Source organism: Mytilus edulis, chromosome 5 (genome assembly GCF_963676685.1).
Source record: "Mytilus edulis chromosome 5, xbMytEdul2.2, whole genome shotgun sequence".
Taxonomy (NCBI): Eukaryota; Metazoa; Mollusca; class Bivalvia; order Mytilida; family Mytilidae; genus Mytilus; species Mytilus edulis.
In genome coordinates this window covers 93,590,607-93,611,125 of record NC_092348.1, presented here as the reverse complement: position 1 = coordinate 93,611,125, position 20,519 = coordinate 93,590,607, and the positions used below count along the sequence as shown (strand labels likewise).

Genomic DNA, 20,519 nt, shown 5'->3' with positions numbered 1-20,519 from the left:
CACATTTTTTTTATGAATAATCTATATAAGCAACATTGGAAAGTTTGCACTACTTGAAAGTTATATAAAATCACAGTAACCTATTTTTTAATTTTTTAAGCGCAAGTCAAGCACATCTCTGGTAAAATCTTCATTTGGCAAAGTAAAAATATTTATGAGGACATTTTTAGTGAATATTTTTTTTTATTATAAAGATTATTCTTTTTTTTTCCATTGCTCTGAAAGCCTTTGAAAGATACCGTTTTAAATCATGTTTTCGATATAAAATTTATATATTTATACGTCCCGTTTTGACTACTGAAAAGGGGAGGTAATTTCTGTCAATAACGTTGTCAAATGATCGTGCTAGATGTTGATTTACAGCTGTTGAGTATTAGTGTTTTGAAACATGGCGCTAACATTGACAGAAGAAATAATTCGAAATAGAGTTAATTTACAACATGACAATTTAGGTAAATATTCGTTTAATTTTCAGTCTCATTCCATAAGATAATTTTACATTTAAACAAACATTTCAATATTTGGGCGTGTCAGTGAAAACAAAGTTCTACAAAAAAAATTAAGTTCATATTTTTTTGTTTTGTTTGCATGATGCAAAACAAGTGTTAAATATTGCAATTTCATTTGAATCTCGTTCGTTTGCATTTCTTTAGATATTTCATCGCGAAATTTTTCTTATTTCAGGTTCTTAATCTGTTTAATGGTTAAAGCACTGAGAATATATAATCCTGGTAACTTGTCATGACATGTTGGCAATAAACTATTCATTGAAAGTTATTAAATGGCTTTATTGCATTACTTAAACTGTGAACAAAGGTTATTCACATTTCAAGTTATTGAAAATAATCTAAAACTGATATTACAATAAATTAAAACCATAAGTTGAGTGTTGTCCACTGTGTAAAATTAGTTATAGGTAGATAATTAATATTTGAGTTATCTCCCATTATTTACATAGACTAAAATGAAAGATTATTTTTTTGAAAGGTTCTACAAGAGAAGAAAATTTCATTGTTTAGCATTATTACTCTTCTTTCAATTAAAAGTTGAATTGAGGTTTGAATATGATAAAAAGAGAAATAGTCTCTTTATAAATCAAATAAAAACTAGACTATGTACATGCAATTACTTATACAAAAGGTGTTATATTAAAAGATATGTGTACTGCCATTTACAGGTAAAATTACCATTGACAGCATTTATTTCAGTAGGTGACCTATAACTTTAGTCTTACATATTGGTGTTTTTGCCTCATATACATTGTACATGAACTTGCACTGTGTTTCTGCTAACTTGCTAAACAATTGAGTTTGTAGGTTAGCAAATAAGTTTATTTTTCAATAAGTTTCTAACTGGTTTAAGCAAGGAAAGCAGTCTGACACAACTGTTGCATATTCATATTGAAAAGTTTCACAAAATTTAAGTAGGATAGGCAGGGTGAGTTGAAACAGTATGTAAAGCTGTAAATTGACCTGTGTGTATAAAAGTTGTAAACAAATTAATAAACTACATGTACATGTATCAAAGATATTCATACCATAACACAAAAATCCAAGAAAGAAAAATAATTACATGTAAGATATTTAAAATCAAGACTTGTGACTTTGGACACTAATTGACATGTCATTTGGTTTCACTAAACCCTACCTCTATGGACGTATGTACATAAATTTTTTTTTACATAATAATGAAATAATGTTGCTGATTGTTTAGAATTTGTCAATGTTGTAAATATGTATTTTTATATGCTGTTAGTGCTGTATTTACAGAAGTTATCATTTAGATCATTATTGTGCAATCATATCTGCAAGTTGTATTGTACAGTTATAATATTAGTGAAAAGAAGAATGTGAAATTAAAATTATACTATTGTTCACTATTTTTATTTCCAGAAGATGTAAAGGCATTGTCTCTGCCAGGGACTTACCATGAAAAAGTTGTAGAACTAGGAAGTTCCTTTAGAAAATTCTCCAGACTAAAGTCCCTTGATTTATCAAGAAATACTATCACATGCTTAAAGGTAACATTCTCAAGTACTTTGTATGAAGTGTTACTAATACATAATCTTAGAACTAGCTACTTAGGCCAGGATTTTTTAATTTGTTGGTTTACGGATCCGCCGACCCGATTTTGCTGATTTCCAGAATAAAAATAAAATTGACTTTTCATGCTTTTTTATTCCCGCCGACCCTAACAAATGCATTATCCCTGAAAAATAATTAAAATGTCCTTTTTTTTATGAAAGGAAATGCATAAATCACTTAATACAGAAGTGATGACACTTTCTGTTGTGAAAAAATGAAACTTTCAGTTTACGTTTCTAAAAATAGACAAATCAATTATTAATGACCTTGAAATATTGTTTGCGCAAATAATTTTGCGGAACGAAATCTGTGTTTAAAACTAGTTACACAATAAGTTCGTTTCCTTTATTTGTCACCAGTCCGTAAGATGCCTGTTCTCATAGAAATAGACTTGTCCAAATGTGGACAGGTGGAAGTTCAAGAAACCGAGTAAAAGTTCTGAATTTTAACAAATCATTTGAAATTTTCTTGTTTTCATAGATAATAAAAAAATATGTTCCATTTGGATAAAAAAAACGGGAATGCATGACAACTATTATTTAACCCGATATTCTCGTTTTTCCAGTGGACGAGTCTATTACGTTTTTGACACGCGTGTTGAAACTTATTTTCGTACGACGTTTTTACATTTTTATCTTTATCAGTTTTCGTGCTAATTACTATTCACCAAGCTTTAATTAAGAGCTACCGACATGAATCTCTTTTTCTTGTTTGTGAAATGACGATTTAATTTCGTCTATGTCCATGCACCCCTTTTTTACGGGAAATTATTAAACAATGTCATGCGATGTTTATTACAGCTGAGAAATACTATTTCATCGAACTAAAATTTAAGAATGATGACAAAATAGTATGACAAACATATTATTAGAAAGGTGAAATATATATATATTTATTTTGCATATCAGTTTTATGTCTTGAAAGATCTTTTTTTTTTTTTTTTTTCCGACCGACCGACCCGACTTTTTCATGGAGAAAATCCGTAAACCAACAAATTAAAAAACCGTGGCCTTATTATTGGAGATTTATAATGAATGCAACTAACCTAACTTTGTGTTTGTGTGCTACAGTACATAATGGATTTCTTTTAATATAAAATTCAACAAACATTTCTATAGTTGGCAATGAATATATACATGTATGGGATTACTTTCCAGTGTATGTATTTGGGATTGATTTGCTGCAGACAGCTGGTTTTGTGTAAAAAAATATATTTACCTAGTTATCTCCCCCTAGTTGATAGTTTTCTCTACACTCTGTAACAGTCATTACTGTTTATTTGAAAATTCATATTTCATTTATATGGTACAGTTCATTCTATTCAAATAAAATGAAATTGAAACATTTTCTTGTTTTGACCACATGTCCAGCCAATTAAATCCTTTTGACATGTTTAAACATAAAAAAAATATTGATATTATCTTTTGTTTTTTTCACAGGGAATTGAACATCTGAAACTCCTGGAAAAACTGAATCTGTATCCTTGCAATTAATTGGAACAAATTGATATAAGAATTTCACTGTGTATAAACATTTGATCGAGTTGTTAAAAATGTTCATACTTAGGGAGGAGCATTTGATCTTTCAAGGAATTTTTAGCATCCTGTTTTGTGATTCTATCTTGTTTGAATGTGATGCTTTATGAAAAGATTTTGTTATAGATTGTGTTGCTAAAATTGCTATTTAAAAAATCTCATTTCACCTTTTCTGATTTAAGCAATACTCTACACCGCAAACATGATATACTCAACAGTGGTAACAGAAAATAATCTTGTGCAGCAACTTTTATTCTCAGTTATTTAAGATAAGTCATGTAAATGAATCAAACCAAATGAAACCAGGACAGTTCATAACTTTAATGTTTTCTACCTGACTTCAAACCAACCGTCTTATTGTTTAGTTTAAACATATTTTATTTGCTTAAATGTACAAAAGGGATGAGACACAAGTTAATCAAACTTATATAGTCTTCTCTTATTGTTTCTTGTGCAATGAAAGCAACTACAAGATGTAGTACAAAAAAATGTATATCTGAAACAGCTAATAAATAAAGGCAACAGTAGTATGCTGCTGTTCAATAGTCATAAATCAATGAAGTGAAAAAAAATCTGGGTTACAAACTGAAACAGAAGGAGGCACATCAATGATAAGAGGAAAACAATGAAACAACAGAAATACTGAATTGTAACAAAAATAAATGCCAGGATACATAGAAACAGGCTATTTGATAACAACTGCCATATTCCTGACTTGGTACAGGACATTTAAGAAAATTAATGGGTTGAAAAATGGTGCAATTCATGTTTGTTAAAGAGTCATAAGAGCTATTCAAACTTGTAGGTTAAAGACAAACTGTCAATGCCATGCATGGCCAATAATGAAAAATTACCAACAGACAAACAACAATCCACAAAACTCAACATGAAAAATGATAGACTGAGCAACACATAGCACAGCAAATGTTGGCTTGATTTCAGACAATAACCATGTGTGATTACAATTGTTATTTTCCAATACTGTGAACTCATTTATTTTTGTGGATACCAATTTTCATGGAAAATTTGCATATTGGTGGATATTTGATTTTTGTGATTCTGGCAAAGTCTGCATACAATCTTTTAGAAAATTTGTAATTTGTTGAACATTTAAATTCATGGTTCTCTTGTACCCAAAAAATTAATGAACTCACAGTATAATGGACCATAAAATGTTTTTCAAACATAATTTCAACTGTAGATAATACATCTATACATATCTTTGTATTGTTTGTCCTTAACATAGAAAAGATACTACAATAGCATTGAAAGTTTTGAGGAATTGAAGCGACTAAGGTTTAATACTAATTTAAAAGAACTTGACCTTCGATTGAACCCTGTAACAAGGACTGAAGCAGACTACAGACTATATCTTATTCATATGCTTCCAAATTTACAGAAACTAGGTATTGTTTACATCTTATCAATAAGAAGACAAATACTATTTGTATTTCAAAAGTCTGTTTAATTGTTTTTCAGGAATAATATTAATGATTTGAAAATGAAAACAGTATTGAAATTGCTGGTGTTGTAGGCCGAACTTTTTCAGACTTTGAAGAAGAACACAACTAGAAAACTGAACCTCTGATTTTGGTTTTATGCTTAAATACATTAAATACATTAAATAGCAACCAAACAACACATTTGAAGGTCACATATGCCATTATGACCTTCATTGATCAAGCACTTAACCAATATATATGTGATATAAATTTAAAGGGGAATGTAAGAAACCCAAAATCCAAAATTTCAGAACGAATATATATACATGTTACATAAGTAACTTAACAAAGTGTACACTTTTAAATACTTCAAATTGGATTCAAGTGTTGTCACGAATTTACAATATAGATATATAATATACTTATATACTTAATGCAGTATACTGGTAACTTAAATAACAGCAAATTATTTTTAATGAATATCACAGTTGTATGAATTTACAGATGCAATTAGCACATAATGTTATAATGTGCATATTTGTTTTTCTTTAGATGATAGAGGTGTAAGAGACAGGGAGAGACAAGCAGCTCTAGTCCATTTCAGTTCAAGTCAGGCCACGGAGATGACACCACATGAAGAAGTTATTGAACCTCAACACAGACAGCCTAACCCCCGGGCCCAGTCTGTAAGGGGCATGGGGAAAGGAATGACAGGTAAATAAAACTATCTCAATATTGTCAATACAGACAGCCTAACCCTCGGGCCCAGTCTGTAAGGGGCATGGAGAAATAAAACATTTTCAACATTGTCCACCGCGATAACACAATTCTTGGGCTCAGTCTGTAAGGGTCAAGAGAGAACATATAGAAGGTCTTTCTGTGGATTTATTTGTATTTGTTGGTATACATATTGTGGATAATAGAAAATTATTTATTCCTGGACCTTTTATTATGGAAATGCCATAGTTAGCATACATTGTATTTGGTTGACATTTAAATCATTGTATACCTATAACCAAGACTTCCACAAAATTGAATCTACAGTCAATATAGGAAAAAAGTCATTTTATGTAGTGCAAATATTTAGCAGGCTGTTAAATATTCAAAGTTTAGTTCAGTGGAAATTTGCAAATTTCTAAAATATTTTCAGTACCAAATTATGACAGGATGCACAAAGTAAAAATGATAATGTTATAAAAAAAACCAGTCTGAATGGAGAAACTATTGGTATATAATACATTTTTTTCTCCATTAAGGCAAAATACCCTGAACTTGTCATCCTTTTCATATATAATTAACCATTGATTAAAAGTTTTAACAATCAGTCTTACTATATTTTAATAACTATCTTCTTGATTACTCTAATATATAATAAATTTAGTCTAGGGCTTTCAGAAGTACATATGTAGCTACGTTGCTCCACCTACATGTACTTCAGAATTTCTGTGTATGAAATAAATAACAAATAGATGCGTATTTAGCAACTTAAGAATAAGCCTCTGGCCTTTGTTAGTCTTGTATGATTTTAAATTTTGGTTTCTTGTGTATAATTCGGAGTTTAGTATGGCGTCCATTGTCACTGTACTATTATACATATTTTAGGGGCCGGCTGAGGGACACCTACGGGTGCGGGAATTCTTGCTGCATTGAAGACCCATTGGTTGCCTTCGGCTGTTGTTTGCTCTATGGTCGGGTGGTTGTCGCTTTGACATATTCACCATTTCCTTTCTCAATTTTATGTATAAAACTAATGAAAGCTCTGTTATTGAGACTAATACAAATAAGTTAACTTGAGTATAAAATATAATCTTCATCATGTTATAGTTATCTACATATCATGGGACCATGTGTATTGTGTACAAATTGTATTCTTCATTATTAATCAATTTTAGGGATGATTTCAACAAAATTATATAAGAGGAGGCACAGATATGAATTTTCCAATATCTGCCATGGTAAATTTTGCACGACTTTTTTATAAGCTTCTCCAAGCATGAAATTTATGTAATCGAGAAACTTTTTTCAGCTTTAGATGATGATGATGTAGCAGTATTAGATTTGATAGCCCATACCGGTGGGGACTTGAGTAAGCCTAGACATATAACAGGGTCCACTGCTAGAGAGCCTAGTGCAGAGGAATACTCACTAGAAGGTACTGCCATCTTTGTTAGTCCATGAACTTTTGTTATTGTATAAATACTGGGAATATAAATGTAGATATGTAGGTATATGGTAACTAAACAGCAAACCTAAGAACTTCAGAAAATACATAAAAGGTATTCTGTCAATGCAAGCAAAATTTGTAGGTCACATCTATGAAACAGATCTAGATATGTAGCCCAAAGAAAATTTTTAACCCTGTGTGTTATAAGTAGAGTGAAAGTCTTTATTCAGGTCAACTTTTAAATTTATGATATATGGAATTGGTATATTTTGTTAGTTGATTGTTTGATCATATGAGTTTCCTCACCACCACATAGCAAAAGAGACTACCCTGTCATATTGTCTAAATAATAATACTAATAAAATGTGAGCTAAATAATTATTTACTGCAGAACCGTAGCTCTTATAGTCACAAAATTGTTAAAGGACCATAAGAGCTATGGTTCCACATCTAATGGAATATTAACATATCTATATACATCATTACTACAGTAGTTGGTGATAAAAACATTTCTATTCTTTGAGTAGTTATTAGTATTATAATTTTATAGCCAATTATTTATACATTAACTATGTTAACACGAAATTTATTTATTTCTTTGTTTTGAAGTGAATTTGAAATGAGAATAGCATACACAATTGGTAAAGATATATTTGATATGGAATGTTGTTAAAAGGTCAACTTTTACACTTGACCACTTTGTTTTTATGGTCATAAGTACAGATTTAAAGGAGATGATTCAATGACCTTGAACATTGACCCTAGGATAACCAGATGATAGTGATTAGTTTTTCATCAAATTTAAACATCATTTCCTCAAGTAAAAAGGGAAATTTGGTGTTTCACAATTTGTCAAAAGAGCAACAAGAAAAACAAACTGAAGAATCTACAATTTCCTGCCTTGAAATGATACCATTAAACATTTCAAATATATTTTTTGATAAGCATTTAAAGTTTACTACCAAAATATAACTAAGCAGTGTTAAACATTGTTAGAATTCAATTTATTAAAAATAGATCATTTATAAACAAAAACAATAAAAATAGTCTTTTTTTTTCTCCAAAATTGAGGCTTACCAACTCGATTCTTCCAAGATGGTAACATATTCAGTTTTCTAACATAAAAAAAGAAAAAGCACAAAACTCATTTTGAAACAAGAAATAGAGATATACGTTAATTAATTAAGACCAGTTAATCATTGAATGCTTAATTTTCAGTTCTAAAAACTATGGAAACGGTACCAGAAGAAGCTATTGAGGTAAGTTAATAAATGTACAAACTTAACATGTATGACATTTTGTCTTAGAAGAATGGCCTTGTAGTCTTACAAGAGAACATGTCAGCTATTTGACATAACCTTACAAGAATGTCAGTGTAAGATATGATCCACAACATAACTGGAATACTATTTCCATACACATTTATACAAACTTTACAAGAATCACACTGTCAGCTTATCTACATTCTATATACACAGAGGGACACCAATGTGGGCTAATACTTACATGCACACACAAAGTCACAAACTCAAGGTTAACACACACATGAATTTGTCATCAAGAAGTGAGTGTGGTGTCTTATATACCAGTAAGCATCTCTTACATGTACATGTACTTCTCATCTCTAGACTAAAGTGTAATGTTGATCACTGGATTAGTCCTTTTTTTCTTACTACATGAGGACTTTTAGATATTGAATCTAAATAGTGTTATAAATGTAAAGTAATCTAATTTCTATTATGTATAACAGCAGATTATATGATACTTGGATCAGTCTTCTTGAAATTTATAAGTTGAGAAAAAAATTTGAAAGGTTGATTTGGGATTCTTTGCAGGATTACCATCAGACAAGGAAACAAACAGCAGACGGCCCAGTGGCTCCTCATCAGAAAAAGTATCCCAACATTCCAGCTGGTCATACAGGGTCATATGATGTTGATGGTACAAGGTGAGAGGCCTTTTTAAAATACTCTTATTTTATGCTTGTTTTGGTATACTTTAAATTTGATGATCATGAAAATTTATGTAGGGAAGTGTGAATCAAATTTTGTCTGTCAATATGATCAATATTAGAAGCCTGGAATATGAATTTTAACAGTATGACTAAGGGTCTTCATTTCTCTCATTTGATTAAGGATATAGTTCTTTTTTTCTAGAGTATGAGCTGTTTCTGTTATTGCATTAAGTGTTACCTTCAGAAGCATGTAAATAATCTTGTTTTTGTAGTAGCTGTTCTACAAAGCAATTTAACCCTTAGTATTCTTCAGATTGTTTCTCAGGAGTAGTTGTTTTAAATTCATTCTATTTAAATACACTTATTAATTTTGGGGAAAATACAGTAAAAGCTAGCAAGCTGAATCAAATGCTTCTGAAAGAACAATTTTAAGAAAATCTTGAAAGAGTATAATATCTTTGGCTCAGAGAAGTCTAATTGAAATAGAAATGATGTTGCCAATAGACTAGATAATTCAGCTGGATTCAGTAGCATTGGAAAGTATTTTACTACATGATTGCAAAATTTAGTTTAGTTGGAGTGATTTCAAGTGTGAGCAATTTGTTTCTGTTTTAGATACATATTTATCTAATTGTAACATCAATTTAATTCAGACGAGATGAAAACCTACAATACCAGGATGAAGTTGATGCGTATACTAAATTCAAAAGTCATGGCTACTTCACACCACATCCAGGTAAGTTTTGGGGCTTGAGTTGCAGAGGGTTCTAAGTAGTTACTAGCCTGTCAACACTGAGGTTGTGAGTTTGAATCCGGCTCAGTGCTTAAAATTGGGGTTAAAACACACAAAAATCAATAAAATATCAAATCCAGGTAGGGTTATGTTTTGTTGGTTACAGGTATAGAAATATAAGCTGTGAATGGTTTTGAGTTTTGAAACTCACAGAGCATTTATTCAAAAACATGGATTAAAATGCAGGTTGAAATAGAAAAGTTTTATGTGAGGCAACAGATATTCATCAGTTAATAAAGTTTAAACGTGTCAGATCACAAATTCAGTAAATTTTTCTTGAAAAAATACCTTTAAAAACTTTCAAAATCATAATTTAAATTTAGGAAATGTTTCTAACTTCAACTCTTCTATTATTGATAGAATATTTGTATTTTAGAGAATGGTCGAGGAGATAGATCTGAGAGTCCTAGAGTACCTACTGAGAGACGACATGGTGGTGAGGAAGAACCCAATGATCACAGAAGGACAAAAAGTGTACCTTCACACAAACTAAATGTAAGCAAAAGGAGTAGGTTCAGTAAGACCCCTTTTTGGCCCCAAAATATAGCAGTTTTAGAAAATTGTGAAAATGTAATCGTTAAGGTATTTATTGAAAAGTAGAATGCTTCTGCTACATAAATATGGACTGTTTTTGACAATACAATGCACATATATCGGGTACTAGCATCCTTAAGTCATGCCAAATTACTGAAATCTTCACAATTTTAGCATTTTAGTTAAATTTTAGACAGTTTCCGTCTTAAATGAAAGTTGCCGCATTCGTGTTCATTCATAATATTGAAATGTAAGTTGTATTTGATGATAATACATAATATATATAAAGGTTGAGGATGAACACTGATGCGGCCACTTTCATTTTTGACAAAAAAAACATCTGAAAAGTGACGATTTTTGGCATTTTTGATAGATTTTTCATATTTAAGCTTGAATAGGAGCGTTTTTAATGACTTAATAAGTTAAAATCTTTCACATAAACTAATTGAATCAATTGAAATAGACACTTAAGTGTTTAAAAAGTGTAGGAAATCTTTCGTTAGATGAACTTGAAAATTGAGGCCGAAATCGGCCCTTACCGGACCTACTACTTTATTGGCTTCTCATGTTTTTGTGGTTTATCATAGATACCTTCAAAAAATGAAGTGCAAAGATTTCTAGTTGGTGTTTTATTTTAAACACACAAATCCAGATTTTTCTGTCAGAGGTTTTCTTGTTAATTTAGAATGTCTAACAATGGCTAAAAAAGACTCATATTTGACCTAGTTCTGTTACATTGTATTTTATATTTAAACTAAATGCATCAATGGATTATTCACAGATCAAAAAATTAGGTCAATGTTTGGTTAACACCTCACATCTAGACATTCATTTTAGAAAGAAACTATGAAATTAAGAAAATTACTCTTATGTCAAAAAATGATTCATCTAGGTGGGAGTTTAACATTCATCTTGAGTAAAACGTGTTGTAATCTTATGCATGTAGTTGCACTCTGAACAACTTCTTGTCAGGCATTAAACGAAAACAGGCAATGAATATCAATTCTATTTATTAATTTTGTTATGGTTATATTAAGAAACACATTTCAAGGCCTTTCAGCCAACTTTAATTTTATAAACTTAAAGGCAGGATAGAACCTATTTGATATGTGTTTTATATTTGATGTATTTACTCATTACATTATGCCAGGATTCCTTGGAAGATTTTGGTATGCATAGGATAGAAGGAGATCGTCTTGAGAATGGACATCGGTCACTTGAGAGACCAAAGTCTGAAAATGAGCCAGTACAGGGAGAAACTCCAACATACAAAGATTTCTTATTTAAAATGTGTGATCTTGTAGATAGATACTGGAATGGAACCAAATCTTTACACAAAAATCCGAAATACAAAGGTTTGTTATAATCTTTCTGTCTGTGTTAAGGTTGAAAAATATTCACTATTCCTTCATTATGCTAAATGCTACTTGATTTCATAATTCGGCGTTCAAGTATCATGGATATGGTTGTTTCCAAGTTATTCAAAAGCTTATTTATTTCTGTTATACAACTTAAAAATGTTTTACTAAATGCAGCCTAGTCTAAGCTATTGTAAAAATATTTACTCTCCAGAAAAAGTCGTTATGGTATCTTTGGAAGATGATTTTACCTACATGTGTCCTCTTTTTATTGGTTTGTTTAAAATTGATGTTTTAAATTTTAGTATTTTCAGTAAAAATGCTGAACTGTGAGTGAGAAACGTACATTTTGCACAGAAATAATAGTTTTGAAATTACGTTTTCAGGTTTTGCCTACAGTTTAATACAGAATCTTGGTAAAAAGTTTGGCGATGATTCTACCAGGGAGAAAAGATACGTTGATGAACAATTAAATCGACTGGAAGAAGAAAATTATCGTTTACGGAAGCAATCCAACGATACCAAAGCAACATTAGCCGATAGTACATTTAATGAAACACAGATGAGAACACAGTTACGGAAGGCACAGACAGATGTGGTAAGACATCAATGTTGTTTCGGTACTCCCGTTTAATATTGTCATAACACGTTAAGAAATATGTTGAAATTGTTTTTACTTTAATCATTGCTGTCATGACTGTTATCAATTAACAATTCAATAAATATTCTTAAAAAGTTCTTTATTAACTATTTCACAGTGGACATTAACTGCCCTAACTTGCAATAAAAAAAAAAATTTTGAAAGAAAAATTCATTGACTAACAAAGGAAGTGCAATAAAATACATAAACCTGCCTAACTAGCCTCTAATGATAATACAGGTTAAAGATGTAAAGAACTGATTGGTTTGAAAAAGTTTTAACTACAGTTAATTGTTTCTCTCTTTAATTTATTTCTTAACTCTACAGGATCAGTTGAAAGAGCATCTAAAAAAGATAGTGACTGAGAATCGTGAATTACAGAAGAAATTAAATGAAACAGGGAATGAAGTGTCAGCTGTTAATTCTATGTCCTCAGTAAATCAGACACATTTAGGTAAGAAGTTATCTTAAATCACTTTTCATTCAAAGCTGACCTAGAAGATAAGATAGAAAAGAAGCCAATTGATTTTTATGGAGGGCAAAAGTTTTAGAAAACCAACTGTTAGGCACTGAACAAATACATGAAGACTTACTTTGTAGATAATTCATTCAATTTCCTTGCAGGTAACGCCCACAGAAATATTTATTTGTATCTCCAACGCTGTTAAAACATTACTTACATAACAAGTTTAGATGTGACAAAACACACACAATCCCATGTTTTGTTTAATAAGAATTTGTAGAACAAAAGGATATATTATAATATTTGTTTTGCAGCTTATACCTTTTTATGATATATAATATTTTAGATGAATTACAAAGACAGAATGATGTGTTGAAGAATGAAAACCAACTTTTACAAATCAGATTAAAACAACATGGTCAGTTACAGGACCTTGCATCCATGTTACAAGATAGTCACAAGTAAGTACTTCTATGGATAAGACTAAAACAAAATCATTTTTTTAAAGCTAAGAAGAGATTAAAAACAAATATTTTGAAGCAAAATCAAGTTTTCTATTCAGGTAACTTAAAAAAAGTATTATTAAGAAATCCTGATAATTACAAAAAGACTTTAGTTTCAAGATTAAGATCATATCATGAATGTTTTAATAGAGGTCTTGTAATTATCATATGATCACACAAAGTTGACATTTTTAATGTACGATTGACATTGTCACACATCTATACGGAATTTCTTGCAATATGAAAAGAGGAAATTCTTAGTGTGTATTAAAGTTCAAATTGATTACACATTTTTTTGTACTTTTATTGATGGCCTAACTTGCTTTAGGTTGGGACAATGAAATAACTAATTCTTGGGTGCAATCCATAATCAGTGGCGGATCAAGAACTTTCATAAGGGGTCCGCTCCTGTCATGCTTGAGTGATTCCCTATATAATCAACCAAATGTTTCCCATGAAAAAGGGGATGAAGCCCTACTTGGATCAGCCTATGATGATTTACATGAAAACAATTAATTTCAACAAATATGAAATAGCAGAAATTTTATCTAAGTGCGATCTCAATAAGCTTGAATTCCAGGATGAAAAATTTAAACATTTATAGATATTGAGTTATTGCTCTTACTATTTAGTGTTGTGGTGAAAACTATTATCACCTTCAGTTCTAATTAAGTTTAGATAGGTGACCGTGATTATCATAAATAAAATTTTCATGTAGCAGAAGAAGAAATATATTTTGTGCTTCGTAGGTCATATTCATCATGTTTGTTTACTTCTTTTTTTTAGATCACTTGTCACGACCAACGATCATCTTTTAAAGGAATTTAACGACACTAAACAAAGACATAACAATGAAGTACAGCAACTCAACTGGAGTTATAACCAATTAAAAAAATCAATGAACATGTTATCTTCTCGTAACGAGAGTAGTTATCTTCCAAGTGTCAGTAGGGATCATGGACATAATCCAGGGCTCTCGCGGTCAGATCAAGTGCTAGGATGTGCAACTCTTTATGATGGAAGAGAAACATAGCATATCATATACAGAAATAATATATTTAAATATTCAAAGCATTATTGTGATAAATCTGCTGTGAAAATTTTTAATTTTGTTTCACATAAATTGTTTCTACTCTGACACACAAAATGTAAGGAAATGATACCCATCTATTGCATTAATGGTTTGTCTTGATGTTTCTTCAAAATGCACCATGTTCATATAAAATAGTGATTATGATTTGATGAAGACCAGTCTTAGAAATTTGATTTTAAGTTCATTCAGCTAAAATCCTATCAGCTGGTAGTTAATACCACCAAATCTAAATATATCTAATACCAAACACAACTGAATTTTTTTTATAAATATTTAAATGCATTTTAGAGTTGTGTTCAAGAGTTTTAAGCATTTAAATAAGTTAGGTATGCAGAACAATCTAATTGAAATTAAATCTCTCACTCGCTATTTTTTTTATTCTTGGTCGCTGCGTGGGACCAAGAATAAAAAAAATAGCGAGTGAGAGATTTAATTTCAATTAGATTGGTATGCAGAACTATTAGTAAGAAATTGTGAGTGCACACAGTAGCATGTAAATTATTGTTAGTATTGTTTCACTTCTTACACTTTGTAGACTTTTTTATAGCATCATTGACCTATGTATCTGTTCAGACGTATTAAAACCAATTTTTCATATATTTGGTGGTTATGTGTAGGGGGGAATTTGCCCTGTTTGACCAAAAAATCTGCACCTCTTGAACTTTTGCATCATACAAAAGTTACTTTTCCATTGATTGTGGTGTCTGAAATTTTCTATTGTGACGTCAACATTTTACTGGAATCTTTGTGATGTCCAGTTATAGTGGAAAAACAGAAATAAAATATTGTTTTTATACCCTAGCTTTGAAAAAATGGGGGGTATACTGTTTAACATCTGTCTGTCCTTCCATTCTTCCGTCAGTCCGTCCGTCCCATGAATATTTTTTGCCACATTTTTCTCAGGAACTACACTACAAGGATTTCTGAAATTTGTTTTTAGGCTTGATATAAGTCAGCTATACCGCGTGATGCGTTTTCAGATTCATCACTTGACAACTTCCTGTTTACCGAAGACTTGTATCATTTTTACACCTCATAGCCAAGTTGAAAATTTTTCATCACATTTCTCTCAGGAACTACACTACCACGATTTCTGAAATTTGGTTTCAGGCTTGATATAAGTCAGCTTTACAGTGTGCTGCGTTTTCAGATTCATCACTCGACAACTTCCTGTTTACCGAACTCTTGTATCATTTTTACACCTCATAGCCAAGTTGAAAATTTTTCGTCACATTTTTCTCAGGAACTCCACTACCAGGATTTCTGAAATTTGGTTTCAGGCTTGGTATAAGTCAGCTATACTGTGTGATGCGTTTTCAGATTCATCACTCGACAACTTCTTGTTTACCGAACACTTGTATGATTTTACACATGATAGCCAAGTTGAAAATTTTCTTCACATTTTTCTCAGGAACTACAATACAAGGATTTCTGAAATTTGGTTTAAGGGTTAATATAAGTCAGCTATACCGTGTGATGTGTTTTCATATTCATCACTCAACAACTTCCTGTTTACCGAACACTTGCATATTTTTACACTATTAATATTATCCACTTGCGGCGGGGGTATCATCAGTGAGCAGTAGCTCGCAGTTTCACTTGTTTAAGTAACTTTACAATCAAATATCTACAATTTAGCTATTATTTTGGACAAATTATCAAGATCTTGTTTTAAACATAGTTGTTATGCATTTAGCAAGTTGTTTTTACCAGAAACTAAAATAGTTAATTGTGGCAATGGAGAATTATCATTATTATTTATTAGATTTTTATTTTGCAATATTTAGAGTATCTGTATTTACTTGTTTAGTTAGATTTATTGTATTTATTGCTGTAGAAATGATTATGTTTTATATTCTTGCCAATTTGAATCCGTCCTGTATTTTATGAAAAAAATCTTTCTATGATATTATAGCTAATTTATTAAAACTACACAAAGTTTTATTTCTATCTGAATATATATAATATTGTGATGTAATGTGTAGTGGGTAGGGATATGCTGTAAAAAAAAGGTACTGTATATGCACAGACCAATTTAAAGTCAAAATCTTTGTCATAGGTTGTAGATCAAATGGTTTGGAATTTGTTTTGCGCACACAATTTTTCACCATATGTGGTCTTTTTTTATTTTGTTCTGAATGCAGTTATGTTTTTTCAATTGGCCCATGTATATTTTTTTGAAGATTTAACTTTGTAATAATCTTAGTTTTCAAATATGTGTCATCATCCTGACCTAGGAACAATAAGAGATAGAAACATTTTATGCAATGTTTCTGTTCTGTGATTAAAAAATGTTTCATCTAATTACATGAACTTCCATATAAATATGAGGTCATCATCCAGGCTAAATAAGTAAAATAAAGATTATAAAAAATATATTTTTATACCATGTGGACTTAGTTTGGGTGGGAAAGGGGCAGGGTCATTTGCTGACTCTGTTTATAATCATTCAGGTTTATAAATAAATTGGTTAATGATTTTATAATTGTACATTCATTCAATTACACATGAAATTACATGTACAGTATTGGTTAGATAATTTACATATATATGGGAAAATCTCTGTCCAACCAGATCATTCATTGAACACTTTACTTACTTCTCTTTCTACTGCAATTTCTTTGGTGCTATTTTAAGATGAGATCTGTTCTATATTTATTTATAATTTACTCTGCTGATAACATCTTGATTTGTCGGTGTTTATATTCAACTTTTAAATATGAAAAACAGTCTTAGATCCTATCACAACACTTAATCTTTCTATAGAATCTACTAAAGCAGTGAAAATGAAAACATAGGAAATAACCTCTTAGATGTGAGACCTTTATCATGGGTTTTCCTAGGTCTGGAAACTTTTAAATGGGTAGAAGGTCCTTTGCAAGTTTTCACTGACTACAATTTTATTCAACTTTGTATTTGATGGAAACACATAGTTGAGTGTAAAAATGAAAAACTGAAAAGGTAGAAAGTATATGCATCATATATTTGTATATGTTTAGATAAATAATTTGTGTGACAAATAAAATATTTTTGTAAATTTATTGTTTTATCCTATTATCTCATCATCTCTCATGGAAGCTACTAATGCTTCAAGGAAGGTCATGGGTTCCATCATAGGCCAGGTCACCCTGAAGACTTGACAATTGGTACATGTATTTGTAGCTTCTCAGTTCATCAAACAACATTAAGGAGTAGGAACAAAGATTGGTCTGCTCAGGAGCCAGAATAATGTGTCAGGGTAAGGTGACATGTCTTCCAGTTGACTGTTACCAGAAGACAGAATGATATGTGAGGGTAAGGTGACATGTCTTCCAGTTGACTGTTACCAGAAAACAGAATGATATGTCAGGGTAAGGTGACATGTCTTCCAGCTGACTGTTACCAGGAGACAGAATAATGTGTCAGGGTAAGGTGACATGTCTTCCAGTTGACTGTTAACAGGAGACAGAATAATGTCTCAGGGTAAGGTGACATGTCTTCCAGTTGACTGTTACCAGGAGACAACATAATGTGTCAGGGTAAGGTGACATGTCTTCCAGTTGATTGTTACCAGGAGCCAGAATAATGTGTCAGGGTAGGGGGACATTTCTTTCAGCTGACTGTAAATAGGAGACACAATAATATGTAATAGTAGACTACATGTCTTCCATTTGACTGTTACAAGGAGACAGAATAATATGTCATAGTAGACTACATGTCCTCCATCTGACTGTTACAAGGAGACAGAATAATATGTCAGGGTAGGGTGACATGTCTTCCAGGAGACATAATTATATGTCAGTGTAAGGTAGGGTGACTGTCTTCCAGCTGACTGTTACCAGGAGACAGAATGATATGTAAGGGTAGTGTAGGGTGACATGTCTTCCAGCTGCCTGTTACTAGGAGACAGAATAATGTGTCAGGGTAGGATGACATGTCTGCCAGCTGACTGTTATTAGGAGACAGAATAATGTGTCGGGGTAGGATGACATGTCTTCCAGCTGACTGTTGCAAGGAGGCAGATTAATATGTCAGGGTAGGGTGACATGTCTTCAAGCTGCCTGTTACCATGAGACAGAATGATATGTCAGGGTAAGGAAGGGTGACATGTCTTCCAGCTGCCTGTTACCAGGAGACAATAATTTCAGGGTAGGGTAGGGTGACATGTCTTCCAGCTGCCTGTTACCAGGAGACAGAATAATGTGTCAGAGTAGGGTAGGATGACAAGTCTTCCAGCTGACTGTTGCAAGGAGGCAGATTAATATGTCAGGGTAGGGTGACATGTCTTCCAGCTCCTGTTACCATGAGACAGAATGATATGTCAGGGTAAGGAAGGGTGACATGTCTTCCAGCTGCCTGTTACTCGGAGACAGAATAATTTCAGGGTAGGGTAGGATGACATGTCTTCCAGCTGCCTGTTACCAGGAGACCGAATAATGTGTCAGAGTAGGGTAGGGTGATATGTCTTATAGCTGCCTGTTACTAGGAGACAGAATAAGGTGTCAGGGTAGGGTGACATGTCTTCTAGCTGCCTGTTACCAGGAGACATAATGCTATGTCAGGGTAAGGAAGGGTGACATGTCTTCCAGCTGCCTGTTACCAGGAGACCGAATAATGTCGGGGTAGGGTAGGGTGACATGTCCTCCAGCTACCTGTTACCAGGAGACATAATAATGTGTCAGAGTAGCGTGACATGTCTTCCAGGAGACATAATTATATGTCAGGGTAGGGTGACTGTCTTCCAGCTGCCTGTTACCAGGAGACAGAATAATTTTAGGGTAGGGTAGGGTGACATGTCTTCCAGCTGCCTGTTACAAGGAGACAGCATAGTGTGTCAGTGTAGGATGACATGTCTTCCAGCTGCCTGTTACCAGGAGACAGAATGATATGTCAGGGTAAGGAAGGGTAACATCTCTTCCAGCTGCCTGTTACCAGGAGACAGAATAATGACAGGGTAGGGTAGGGTGACATGTCTTCCAGCTGCCTGTTACCAGGAGACAGAATAATGTGTCAGAGTAGGGTAGGGTGACATGTCTTATAGCTGACTGTTATTAGGAGGCAGAATAATATATCAGGGTAGGGTGACATGTCTTCCAGCTGCCTGTTACCAGGAGACAGAATGATATGTCAGGGTAAGGAAGGATGGCATGTCTTCCAGCTGCCTGTTACCAGGAGACAGAATAATGTTAGGGTAGGATAGGGTGACGTGTCTTCCAGCTTCCTGTTACCAGGAGATAAATAGAATTATAGTAAGGTTATATGTCTGTCTGGCAGGTATCATCTTACCTTGACTTCATTTTCATGGTTCATTGGTCAATGTTTAATTTCCTGGTAACGTTTGTTTCTAAAAAAAAACCCAACTATAAACAATAGGTCAACTATATTTATGAGGCATACTTGAATGTGTCTGTTGCATCCTTTATTTCAAGTGAAATAGGCTATATGCGTTCAAATTCACCAACTTGTGAGAGGGCATCATCTATATCAGCATCCAGCATGTCATGCCATGGATAGGTGAACATATCTAGGTAAAAATACTTTAAAAATGTCTTCTTTCACATCGTTGACCAAACTGATTACTGATGAGAACCTTTGTGAGTCAATTATTATCTCTACCTTATTCACTACAGGTCAACAAAACTATAGGTAAGTATAATTCCCAACCGACTACATAACTAAGTAAGTATAACTTATATAAGGATTATGTGTCTGTCTGACATATGCCATATAAACTTGAGTTTATTAGACTTTGACTTTTATCCCCAATATCATTGATGGACAAAAGGAACATCAAATCGACGTCCTAAAGCTTCCCTTGTTGTACGCAGATGATTCCAAGGATTTGTATAGTCTTACATGGTGCAGTTGTTAAAATTAAGTAACAAATAAAAAAATTAGATCTCACAAACATGTTTAACCCCGCCGCATTTTTGCGCCTGTCCCAAGTCAGGAGCCTCTGGCCTTTGTTAGTCTTGTA

At 32.3% G+C, this 20,519-nt stretch overlaps 1 protein-coding gene across 1 annotated transcript; it reads left to right on the top strand.

Moving 5' to 3' along the window:
* The first annotated feature begins 337 nt into the window (after positions 1–337).
* Positions 338–17,600, top strand: LOC139525573 (centrosomal protein of 72 kDa-like). The gene is made up of 18 exons (XM_071321037.1): positions 338–452; positions 1,893–2,020; positions 3,524–3,561; positions 4,871–5,025; positions 5,614–5,775; positions 7,088–7,213; positions 8,444–8,484; positions 9,061–9,173; positions 9,833–9,915; positions 10,349–10,467; positions 11,657–11,861; positions 12,251–12,462; positions 12,832–12,958; positions 13,314–13,428; positions 14,257–14,889; positions 15,019–15,263; positions 16,140–16,953; positions 17,017–17,600. The coding sequence occupies exons 1-15, from the start codon at positions 389–391 to the stop codon at positions 14,501–14,503; spliced, it is 1,935 nt and encodes a 644-aa protein (XP_071177138.1). The 5' UTR covers positions 338–388; the 3' UTR covers positions 14,504–14,889; positions 15,019–15,263; positions 16,140–16,953; positions 17,017–17,600.
* Positions 17,601–20,519: the final 2,919 nt, after the last annotated feature.